The following is a 13,064-nucleotide window of genomic DNA, read 5'->3' as shown; positions in this document are numbered from 1 at the left end:
GGCAGAAGATCCCTTGCTGAACTAAGATCAAAGGATGGGGAAGCAAGGGGTCAGTCTAAAATCTCATCTCTTTTTAATGCAGGGGAGGGGAAGTTCCTCCCCACAGAGCCATGAAAATCATAACATGGAATGTTAGGGGTCTGAATGCCCCTAACAAATAGTACATCCTAAAGCGTTGCATCTCTGATTCAAAACCAGACATAATTTTAATTCAAGAAACTAAAATGAATGCCTCTGAGATTGGCCTTTTTGAGAAAAAACTTGGCCCTCGACAGCTGATGCACTCCCCAGCTATAGGGGCCTCAAGAGGATTAGCAATCATTTGGGACTCTAGACTCATCTCGTTTACACCTCTAGAGATTAAGCAAAATTGGATAGGAGGAGCAGTAGCAAGCTATAAGAATAAGCTAAGATTCAATCTGATTAATGTTTATGGTCCCACCCAAAATAGGGATAAGGCTCGAGTGTGGATGGAACTTGAAGATTTCCTCAGAAATCACCCAAACGATGTCTGTATCATTGGGGGTGATTTCAATGCCATTACTAGGTTAGAAGATAAAAGAGGAGGAAGTAGCAGACTTCCTCCAGCAGTTGTCGATTTCAATCATTGGATCAATAGGAATTCCCTGCTGGAAATCCAGACGACAGAGAATGCCTTCACCTGGAATAATAGAAGGTTAGGTTTCAGTAACATTGCAGAGAAATTAGATAGGTTCTTGATCTATGGGGAACTCTTGGAGCTTAAGCACAACATGGAAGCAGAGCCTTTGCCTTTATCAGGATCTGACCACTTTCCACTCCAACTTAATTTATTGTCAGACCACTCCCCTAGAAATTGTCCTTTCAAATTTGAAAGCATGTGGTTCCGAGATGATAACTTTCTAAACCTTATTGAGAATTGGTGGAAAGGCTCTTCATTCTCAGGATCAAAGATGGTTATTGTTGCAAACAAGTTAAAGCTTATCAAAAGGAAGCTCTTGGAATGAAATAGGATAAATTTTGGGAATATTTTCGACAAAAAACTCTTAATAGAAAATGATCTTAAGAATGTTAACTTTGAAGTTCTAGAAAAGGGGATGGATGAACATCTCTTCCTTAAAGAAAAAGCACTACTCTCTGAGTATGAAAAGATCATGTCAAATGAAGAGATCTTCTGGAGACAAAATTCTAGGGAGACTTGGTTGAGTGATGGGGATCGTAACACCAAGTTTTTCCACAATAGTACCTGTAGACGTATAAAAATGACCATATTCCTAAATGAATATTTTATGTTCATTCCTCTATTTTAGTTAAATCTAATTTAACTAAATCACCCACATTCCTCTATTTAATTAAGTGAATTATTCAATTTATTTAATTAAATTCACTATAACCTTTTGCATCATTTAATTGAATAAATCATTTTATTTAATTAAACCCCTCTCTATCTACTTTTAATTAAATTTACATTTAATTAATAGTCCACCCCAAATTGAATAAATCTAATTTATTCAAATTCCCAAATTGCAACCAAATTGAAATAAAGCAATTTATTTTAATTAATTCTATTTTCCTCACCCACTTGCATTTTCCTACATATCCCACTTGCCTTCTAAACCCCCTTCCTAAATTCTTCTAGATTCTTCTAATCCTAATCAATTAGCCCAAGCCTATTCATTATCCCCTTTCCCTAAATTTGAGGAAGTCACTTCTCAAATTTGGAGTAAAGCCTTTGCCCCCAAATTTGGAAGGACTCTTACAAATTTGTGATAACTCAATGATGAATGGATAGTACTAACCCGGTACTGAGAGGGGGGGGTGAATCGGTATAGACAAAAATACAGTCCTAAACCGGTTTGACAGCAAACACTTCAAATGAATGGCAAACAGTGACACCGGTTTGAAACAGAGTGCAACCAGTAAAGCTAAGAATGACTGAGACAAGCATTAACCGGTTACTCACTTAGCTTTTCACTCAACTCAAGACTACACTACCATTTCACCCTTATGCATAAACATGTAATCTATCATTAGATCATAATAACAGCTAGTTCAACATGTTTTATTGACAGGCATAAAACAGAGAACCATCATATGCTTGATAGACAATAGGAAAGCATCACAAATGACACACATATTTTTCACGTGGAAACCCAACTGGGAAAAACCACGATGGGGATGAATACCCACAAGCTATTTTTGAACTCTTTAGAAGTCCGCTCTGTTAGGAGCCTTGTCCGGTTAGAGACATTACAATAGGTTCTGCTAGGAACCGATCCTATTAGGGATCACCCGGTTAAGGGATGGCTAGAATACCCAGTTAAGGGTTAAACCCTATTAAAGGTTACCTTGTTAGAGGATTTCAAGAACTCAATAGCTAAAGGATTTCAAACTCAATAGCTTTGAATTACCCTGTTAAAGGATTTACAACAAGCTGGTTAAGGCTACCCTGTTAAGGGATTTTCCAACTGTTGAGGTGGTTAGAGATTAACAGGTATTACAATGATCTGGTAACAACACTCAATGCTAATGCAGATCCGCTCGAGCTCCTCTTCACCTTCTGCACTTACACTCTACAGGCATCACTTCTCTCCTTTGGGTCTGGCAGGAATCACGTATCCATTCTCTTGGATACACACACACAACTTTTGCCAACAACCTCAGAAAGAGACACAACATCGACCTTATAGGAAAACAGATAGGTCGGTAGCATAAACCCTAAACCCTAAACCTGTTAGGTTAAGGAATTCAAACGGTTCAATCCTGACTGTTGAGTACACTGCATTAAATGTAGCAGTTCTTGATCCAATCTCAAGACATTCTCCATTGTCCATTTCCACCGATTTTATGGCGGCTGATAACCCATCACCGTTTTACAAACTTCTCACATTCCCGAGGTAGATAGGAACAATCTCCTTCATGCAAGATCCTTCACGCGCACAAGGCTTACATGGCAACACGATCTGTTCTTTGTTACCAGGCTAACTCATCACACAAAGTCACCGGTTGAGCCACACAGGCTTGAAGTACTTAAACCGGAAACCCTAAAGTTGAGACTACCAACCAGTAGTCATACAATACTTCCATGAGCCAATTCACATAACTATATGCCGGTTCATCATGAACAAACACACTGCTTCACTTTGGCACAAATGCCGGTTCACAGTGTTCTACTGGTTCTCTCATATGTCGATTCTCACTTCTTCAGCATATTGACATCAATGACAATATACAATGTCATTATGTCCTCATATTGGTTTACATAATGCCAACAATCTCCCCCTTTGGCATTGATGGCAATAAACAAAGATATCTTCTCCACTTCGCTTCTTCTCCCCCTTTGACAACAATGCCAAAGTGGAGGCACAAGCTTCCCTGTTCCATTATGTTGCTCCCCCTGAGGAGTAGCATCCTTCAACACATCAATCTTGAAGAAAAAATTGACTATACAATACCTGACTGATGTGGAGCATATACCTTTAGTTTACCTCTTGAAGGGGCAACACCCCTAACTCACCTCTTAAGTACATAAATGTAGCCTTTGGGAGAGGCTTGGTGAATATGTCTACTAACTGCTCCTGACTGGAAACATGTTCCAGTGCAATCTCTTTGTTCTGAACCTTTTCCCACAAGAAATGATACTTAAGCTCAAAGTGCTTGGTTCTAGAATGTAAAACCGGATTCTTGGAGATATTAATTGCACTAGTATTGTCACAAAATATACTTACCGGTTTAGATACAGGAACTTTGAAGCCATTTAATGCATGCTTCATCCAAATTGTCTGAGTGCAGTTCATGAAAGCTGCAACATACTCTGCTTCCACTATAGACTGAGAGATACAACTCTACTTCTTACTCATCCATTAGACCAATCTACCACCGAGAAAGAATGCACCACCTGTTGTGCTTTTCCAGTCATCTATATTGCCTGCCCAATCAACATCTGTGTATACTTTCAAGTTGAAATCTTTGCTATAAGGATACCATAATCCATAGTCAACAGTTCTTTTCAGATACCTAAGAATCCGCTTGACTGCAACCAAGTGAGATTCTCTTGGGCTTTTCTGGAATCTTGCAGTAATGCCAACTGCATGTGCAATATCCGGTCTGCTATGCACTACATAATGCAACTTACCAATCATCGATCAGTATTCCTTCTTATCAACCAATTCTGAGTCGTCTTCTTTAGATAGTTTACAACCAGTCACCATCAGAGTACTAACCAGTTTGCTATCTTCCATGCCAAAGGTCTTCAACACCTCTTTGACATACTTGGACTGAGTGATAAAGATTCCATCCTTCATCTGCTGGATTTGCAGTCCAATGAAGAATTTAATCTCCCCTATGAGTGACATTTCAAATTCTTTCTTCATCTCATCTGCAAACTCATGACTCATCTTGTCATCTCCCCCAAAGATAATGTCATCAACAAATACCTCACAGATCAGGATCTGATCTCCTTCAAACTTCAAGTAGATATTACTATCTTCACTTGTTCTCTCAAATCCAATCTTCACAAGATGGGAATGCAGACGTTCATACCATGCTCTAGGTGCCTGCTTTAGTCCATATAAGGCTTTATGTAGCCTACATACCATGTTACTGTCTTCAGATAGGGAAAACCCATCTGGTTGCTCAATATACACCTCCTCTTCAAGTACACCATTTAGGAATGCAGATTTTACATTCATTTGATATACTTTGAAACCTTTAAAAGTTGCATATGCAAGAAGCATACGGACTCCTTCCAATCTAGCTATGGGAGCAAAGGTTTCACCATAGTCTTCTCCTTCTTCTTGAGCATATCCTTTGCACACTAATCTGGCTTTGTTCCTAATCACTATGACATCCTCATTCAGCTTATTTTTGAAAACCCATTTAGTACCAATGACATTTTTGTGCTCTGGTCTGGGTACCAAAGACCATGTACCATTTTTCTCTATCTGGTCAAGTTCCTCTTCCATTGCCTTGATCCAGTCTTCATCCTTATGTGCCTCTTTGAATGATTTAGGCTCAAATTCAGAGATCATATATGAGTTTTCTCTGACCTTTCTTCTTGTAAGGATTCCTGCATCCTTATCTCCTATGATCTGCTTAGGATCACGATTCGGCTTGACATACCGAGGAATGGTCTTGATAGATTCCTCTTGCTTTTCTTCTTCATCCTCATCTCCATCAGTATCAACATCTACATTTGTTAGTGTAGGAACATTGTTACTGGTACTTGGTTGGCTGTCAACCGGTTCCCAGAAGGTTGCAACCGGTTCGTTTACCGCTTGCTCACTGTCGGTTTCCTCAATTTTCTCAAAGGTTTCATCAACTATTGCATTGATGCTTTCCATAATTCTCTGAGTCCTATTGTTGAAACACTTGAGAGCTTTGCTCTTGGTGGAATATCCTAAGAATATTCCCTCATCACATTTCGCATCAAATTTGCTCTGGTGTTCACTCCTCTCGATGTAACATTTGCTACCAAACACTCTAAAGTAGCTAACCACAAGTGTCTTACCGGTCCAATATTCATAAGGATTTTTATTCTTATTTTTCTTGATGAGTACCCGGTTCATTGTGTAGACTGCAGTGCTCACCGCTTCTCTCCAAAAGGTGTGAGCTACCTTTCCTTGAATCAACATGGTTCTAGGTGCTTCAACCACAGTCTGGTTATTCCTCTCTGCTAAGCCATTCTGTTGTGGAGTCTGGGGGGCAGACAATTGCCTCTTGATGCCATGTTCTTCATAGTACTTGTTGAATTCACCAGAAGTGAATTCCCCTCCTTGATCAGTTCTCGGGCACTTGATCCTTTTACCGCTTTCCTTCTCCACTAATGCTCTGAAAGCTTTGAACTTTACAAAGGCTTTAGTCTTGTCTTTCAAGAATGTGACCCACATCATTCTTGAGCAGTCGTCAGTGAGAATCATGAAGTACCTATCACCCTGCACACTTCTAGTTTTCATAGGACCACACAAATTAGTATGCACAAGGTCAAGCAAGTTGTCAGCAGTGAAAGATTTACCTTTAAAGGTTAAGGAAAACATTTTCCCCAATTGACACTCTCTGCACAAGATATTATCCGGTTTGCTTAGCACCGACAACCCTCTAACTACCTTGATCTTACTAGCTTTCACAATGTTATCAAAGTTTACATGGCAGAGTCTCCTATGCCATATCGAGCTATCATCAAATTTAGTCATAAGACATGTACTTATATTTGCATTCAGGTGAAATAGGTTACCTTTGGTCTGCATGTCAGTGGCCACCAATTCACCATTCTTTCCTTTGATTCTGCAAACTCCATTCTTGAATTCCAGAATGAGGCCACTGTCATTCAACTAGGCAACACTCAAAAGGTTGTGTCTAAGACCATCAACCCAATACACATTGTCAGCACTACTCTTTCCATTCAAAGAGATGGACCCTCTACCTTTGACCATGCATGGTGTATCATTGCCAAAGTGAACCACACCACCATCATACTCCTCCAAGGATAGAAACTTGCTCTGGTCACTAGTCATATGGTGAGAACAACCACTGTCAATGATCCACTCATTGGAATTATCAAACCGAGAGACAAGAGCCTTCTTATCTGACACATCTTCCTTGATAGCAACAAACACAATATCTTCATTTTCTTTATCCTCTCATTCTTCATCTGTGACACCTTCATTAATGGCCACAAAACAGTTTCTCCGGTTTCCTCCTTTGAATTTCTTGAACCTTTCCGGTTTGTCCTTGTTGTCACCATTAGGATAGTTTACAACAATATGTCCTATCCAGTTACAAGAAAAGCATTTCAAAGGAAGCTTACCTCTGTATTTGTCAGTTCCTTTAGGAAGTTTCCTGGAAAGGAGAGCTTCAAATGCCATCAGAATCTCCTCATCATCCATTTCTCTGCCCTGTCTTGGTTCACCACCAATGCTAGCTTCTTTTCCTTTTCTGGATGGTACTGCAGAAGCTTTAAAAGTTGATTCAGTCTTTTGAACACTGCCATCGAAACTATTTAGCTCATAGGCTGTCAACTTTGCAATGATGGAGTTTAGAGATACCTTAGTCTTATCTATTGATCTTAGCTCTTGAATAGCAGCAACCCTTATTGCATAGACCAGCAATGGGGATCTCAGGACTTTGCTTACCACAGTGGAATCTTCTATTTACCACCTGCACTCTTGATATCTCCAACAATTGTTTTGATTCTTATTCCATACCGTTGAATGGTCTCACCTTCAACCATCCGCATATCTTCAAACTTCCCTCTAAGGCTTTCTTCATTAGCCTATTTTACATGCTCATCACCGCCATAGATATTTTCAAGAGTATCCCATACCTCTTTGGGATTTACCTTATCCTGAAAATCAATAAACTTAATGTCAGATAAACTACTAATTAGGGCTTCCATGACTTGCCCATTCTCCTGCATCTCTCTCTTTTGGTCATCGGTAAGGGTACCGGTAGGAGCAACATAGGCAGTCTCAACATAGCTCCAGTGTTGAGAACCCATGCTTCTGATGTATATCTTCATTCTGTCTTTCCATATACTGAAATTTTCTCTATTAAACTTTGGACCTTCCCTCTTCATCATTAGACTAGGATCTTTACCTCAAGCGGTTAAGCTTATAGCATAGAGGACCTGGAGGACGCTCTGATACCAATTGATAACTCAATGATGAATGGATAGTACTAACCCAGTACTGAGAGGGGGGGGGTGAATCAGTACAGACAAAAATACAGTCCTAAACCGATTTGACAACAGACACTTCAAATGACTGGCAAACAGTGACACCGGTTTGAAACAGAGTGCAACCGGTAAAGATAAGAATGACTGAGACAAGCATTAACCGGTTACTTACTTAGCTTTTCACTCAACTCAAGACTACACTACCATTTTACCCTTATGCACAAACAAGTAATCTATCATCAGATCATAATAACAGCTAGTTCAACATGTTTTATTGACAGGCATAAAACACAGAACCATCATATGATTGACAAACAATAGGAAAGCATCACAAGATAAAAGCATCACATATGATACACATATTTTTCATGTGGAAACCCAACTGGGAAAAACCATGGTGGGGATGAATACCCACAAGCTATTTTTGAACTCTTTAGAAGTCCACTCTGTTAAGAGCCTTGTTCGATTAGAGACATTACACTAGGTTCGGCTAGGAATCGATCCTGTTAGGGATCACCTGGTTAAGGGGTGGCTAGAATACCCGATTAAGGGTTAAACCTTGTTAAAGGTTACCTTGTTAGAGGATTTCAAGAACTCAATAGCTAAAGGATTTCGAACTCAATAGCTTTGAATTACTCTAATAAAGGATTTACAGCAAGCCAGTTAAGGCTACCCTGTTAAAGGATTTTCCAACTGTTGAGGTGGTTAGAGATCAACAGGTATTACAATGATCTGGTAACAGCACTCAATGCCAATGCAGATCTGCTCAAGCTCCTCTTCACCTTCTACACTTACACTCTGTAGGTATCACTTCTCTCCTTTGGGTCTGGCAAGAATCACGTATCCCTTCTCTTGGATACACACACACAACTTTTGCCAACAACCTTAGAAAGAGACACAACATCGACCTTATAGGAAAACAAATAGGTCGGTAGCATAAACCCTAAACCCTAAACCTATTACGTTAAGGAATCCAAACGGTTCAATCCTGACCATTGAGTACACTGCATTAAATGCAATGGTTCTTGATCCAATCTCAAGACATTCTCCATCGTCCATTTCCACTGATTTTATGGCGGCTGATAACCCATCACACGTTATCACCGTTTTATAGACTTCTCACATTCCTGAGGTAGATAGGAACAATCTCCTTCATGCAAGATCCTTAATGCGCACAAGGCTTACGTGGCAACACGATCTGTTCTTTGTTACCATGCTAACTCATCACACAAAGTCACCGGTTGAGCCACACAGGCTTGAAGTACTTAAACCAGAAACCCTGAAGTTGATACTACCAACCGGTAGTCATACAATACTTCCATGAGCCGGTTCACATAACTATATGTTGGTTCATCATGAACAAACACACTGCTTCACTTTGGCACAAATGTTGGTTCACAATGTTCTACCGGTTCTCTCATACGCCAGTTCTCACTTGTTCAACATATTGACGTCAATGACAACATACAATGTCATTATGTCCTTATACCGGTTCACATAATGCCAACAATTTGTCCCCAAAGTCTTCAAATCATTAATGGTTAACTAACCCTTAGTGGCATGGTTAGGGAATTTTTGCCTAACTTAACCTCCATCTAACCCAAGGGTCTCGTCAAGCATTTATTGCTTTGACCATGGTTATTCCTTTAACCTTTGCACAAGAGTTTATGTCTTGGGTAAAAGCTTTATCCAATGGGTAAGCTTAACCTAACCTTAACCCTTACCTCCTAGGGTAACCATGAGGTCTTCTCAAGCATTTAATCCTTCTTACCTCTCCTCTCAACCAGCCTTATGTTGACAATTGTCACCATTTCATTGGTGAAAATTGTAAACATGGATTGACAACTTTCAATCTTGACCCTTGATCAACTCTTTCATTCTTGACCATCAATTGCCCTATTTTTGCTATAAATAGAGCTCTCCTTCCTCCATTTTAAAGATCCATGCAAGCTTTTAGTATCTCATTTATGCTCAATTTTATCAATATATCTAGTCTCTCTTTGCAATAGGAATTAATCTAATAAGCATTTTAGAGTATTTCCTTTATCATTAGCTTAACTCATAAACTAGTATATCATGTTAGGATATTATTTATACTAATCTTGTCATCTTATAATCTAGTTTATTGCATTTGTAGAATCATGCATAGATAGGATGCATTTTCATAACTAAAATGAATCATAAGCATCCCTCGTTCTTGCATTTGTCATCCCTAAACCACTTTGCTCAATGATCTAAGAGAAAAGGTATTGGTTTGAGGGACCTTGTGAGATAGAGAACCATGGAACCAACCTTGGGAAGTTGATTCATTCTTCATGACTCCATAACTTGCACCAAGAAGTCTTGTGGGTGTGTGAGAAAGCCTCTTTGAGCTTTATTTTTCACATTTCAAGTTTCATTGACCCGCTTTCCCCGCATATAGTACCAAGCAGAGGCGATGGGTTAACAAAATTTCTAGTATTAAGAATTGTTAGGGCTCCAGCCTATCGGAACCAGCTGAGATTGCCTCTGAGGCAGTAAGGTTCTTTGATAAAATTTTAAACAATTCTGAGGGCTCCAACCTAAAAGGCCAACTCAATATTATCAAGAATCTCCCAAAACTCACCAACGACGACCACAATAAAAACCTGCTTAAGAAATTCTCTGAGGAGGAAGTTAAATCTGTCCTTATGAAGATGAATCCCGATAAGGCACCGGGCCCCGATGGCTTCCCCACCAGCTTATGGGGATAGAGATTATGAAAGCTTTAGAAGGTGTTAAGAATTCAGGTAAGATTCTCAAGGAGATCAATAATACCTTCCTAGCACTCATTCCCAAAAAAGAGAAACCTGAGAGCTTCAATGACTTCAGACCTATCGCCTTATGCAATACCCTTTATAAACTCTTAACCAAAACTCTAGCAGCCAGATTTCAGAATCTTCTTCCTATCATCATTAGTGAAGAACAAACTGGTTTTGTAGCAGATAGATCTATCTATGATGGGATCATAATAGCCCAAGAGGCTATTCATTCAGTCCAGATCAATAGCGCCCCAAGCATGCTAGTTAAACTAGATATAAGTAAAGCTTATGACAAAGTTGATTGGTGCTTTTTATGTAAATGTCTGGAGGCATTTGGATTCTCCAAATTTTGGATCAACCTAATTTTTGAGTGTATCTCCATCTCTAAATTCTCTGTTATTGTTAATGGTTCCCCGAAAGGCTTATTTAGTAGTTCGAGAGGGCTTAGGCAAGGAGATCCTATGTCCCCCTTCCTCTTTATCATCATGGCAGAAGCCCTAGGGAGATCCATCTCTAAGGCTAAAGAGGAGGGAGGGATCCAAGGAATCCCTATTAGCAGTGGCCTCCCCTCCTTTACTTGTCAACAATTTGTTGATGATACTATGCTTTTTGGTCAAGAAAGTTCAAAGGAAGTGAGGGCATTCAAAGGCATCCTCAATTCCTATATGTTAGCTTCGGGGCAAGAGGTGAATCTGGAATATTCAGTAGTCTTCATGTTCAACATAAACCCCTTAATAGGAATGGAGATCTGCAAAATCCTAGAGATTAGCCAGGGGACTGTTCCTTGTAAATATCTTGGTATTTCCCTGGACAAGGGTAGGAGATCTTCAAAATTGTGGGACAACTTGGTGGATAAAATCAAGTCCAAGATTAACACCTGGAAAAAAAAATGGCTATCATCTGCTGGAAGGGCAACCTTGGTTAGATCAGTTTTGTCAGCGATGCCCATTTACCAGCTCTCCTGTGGACATCTATCTTCTTCCAAACTTGCAGAACTCAACAAGCATATCGAAAATTTCTTCTGGCAAGGTGCCAATGACGACCGAAAAATATCACTTGTGTCTTGGGACAAGATATGCAAACCTAAAGATGAAGGAGGGGTGGGAATTAAAAACCTCTGAGATCAAGGAAGAGCCCTAGGTGCCAAATTGGTTTGGAGAATTTTAGAAACCCCCACCTTAAGTGGGCAAGGTTGTTGCAACACAAATACCTTAATGGAGGGAACCCTATCCAAATCTTTAGAGAAATAAATCCTCCTAGAGGATCTTGCTTATGGAATTTCTTGCTAGATTGCAGGAGTATTATTTCAGAAAAACTTACATGGAATCTAGGGACAGGGGATAAAGCCCTCTTTTGGTCTGATTCATGGAGTGGGTATATGGAAATTGAGAATATTTATGACTTTGGTGCCACCCGTTACCTCCTTGAATCACACAAAGGACTCTTGTTAAAACTCTATATCTCCCCTTTAGTGGAAGGGGGAGGATGACAGTGGATCGAGAGGTATGATGAGGATATTCCGTAAGGGGATAAAAGTAAACTCATGGCAATTCTTAGGTCAAGGAGCATAGCCTTTGGTCACTATGAGGATAAGCTTGTATGGGATGGTTCCTTAAGAGGAGAATATAATTCCAAGGATGGATATTCTCACATATCCAAAGCATATATTAGACCTATGTTTGGGCTCCCCTTCAAACTCTGTTGGGATAGATACTGCCTTCCTAAGGCCGGCTTTTTCTCTTGGCTTGCGATTCAGAAGAAGCTCCTAACTGCAGACAAATTTAGGAGAATGGGATATAAGGGTCCAAGTAGATGTCCTCTTTGTGAGGCGGATGAAGAAGACACCAACCATCTTCTCCTCAACTGCCCTTTTTCTTACCAATGTTGGGTTTGGTTCGCCAAGAAACTTGAGTGGTCTGCAGCCTTTCCTCACACCATCTCTGGTATGCTCAAAGCATGGCCTCTCCTTAGGCGAGGTTGTATCTTTGAGGGTTTATGGACATCTCTCCCATCTTTTATAATATGGGAGTTGTGGAAAGAAAGAAATAAACGTCTCTTTAGAAATGAAAAACTTGAAGTCCACAAAATTATCAATAGAATTGAGTCGGCTATTATTGAGCTCATAAACAACCGGCTTTCATTTGGCATAGCTAAGAATGCCTCAGTAACCTACTGGGATGAAAAAATGAAAAAACGTCGGGTGGGCTTATCTTTTCCTCCCTTTGTAGGGGATGGCCCTGGTGTAAATCTCCGATCAAGAGCTAAATGCAGGTGGCAACCTCCAGGAAAAGGATGGGTTAAATTAAACTTTGATGGGGCTTCTTGCGACAATCCGGGGCAAGCAGGTATAGGATGCTCTGTTCATAACTAGGAAAGCCAAGAAATTGCTATCCTTGCTTCCCTTGTGGGCATCAAAACAAATAATTGGGCGGAATTGATGGCCCTGGTGGAAGGCTTACATCTCTGTAGGAAATTAGGAGTTAAAAATTTGGATATTGAAGGGGATTTGGCTATTATTGTCAATGCTCTTAGGAAAGGCAACATGCCTAACTGGAGACTAAATACTTTGCTCGTAGAACATACACTTATTGTTTAGATTAAGCAAAATGGTTGTCTCTTTGGTGTCGTGCTTT

The 13,064-nt window shown here is 39.9% G+C and overlaps 1 protein-coding gene across 1 annotated transcript; it reads left to right on the top strand.

Moving 5' to 3' along the window:
• Positions 1-224: 224 nt before the first annotated feature.
• LOC131040608 (uncharacterized) lies at positions 225-986 on the top strand. Its single transcript, XM_057973564.2, has one exon. The coding sequence runs from the start codon at positions 225-227 to the stop codon at positions 984-986; it is 762 nt and encodes a 253-aa protein (XP_057829547.2).
• The last annotated feature ends 12,078 nt before the right edge of the window (positions 987-13,064 follow it).

This window comes from Cryptomeria japonica, chromosome 7 (assembly GCF_030272615.1).
Source record: "Cryptomeria japonica chromosome 7, Sugi_1.0, whole genome shotgun sequence".
Lineage (NCBI taxonomy): Eukaryota > Viridiplantae > Streptophyta > Pinopsida > Cupressales > Cupressaceae > Cryptomeria > Cryptomeria japonica.
The sequence above is the reverse complement of the archived record's forward strand: the minus strand, read 5'-3'. Positions and strand labels throughout refer to the sequence as shown.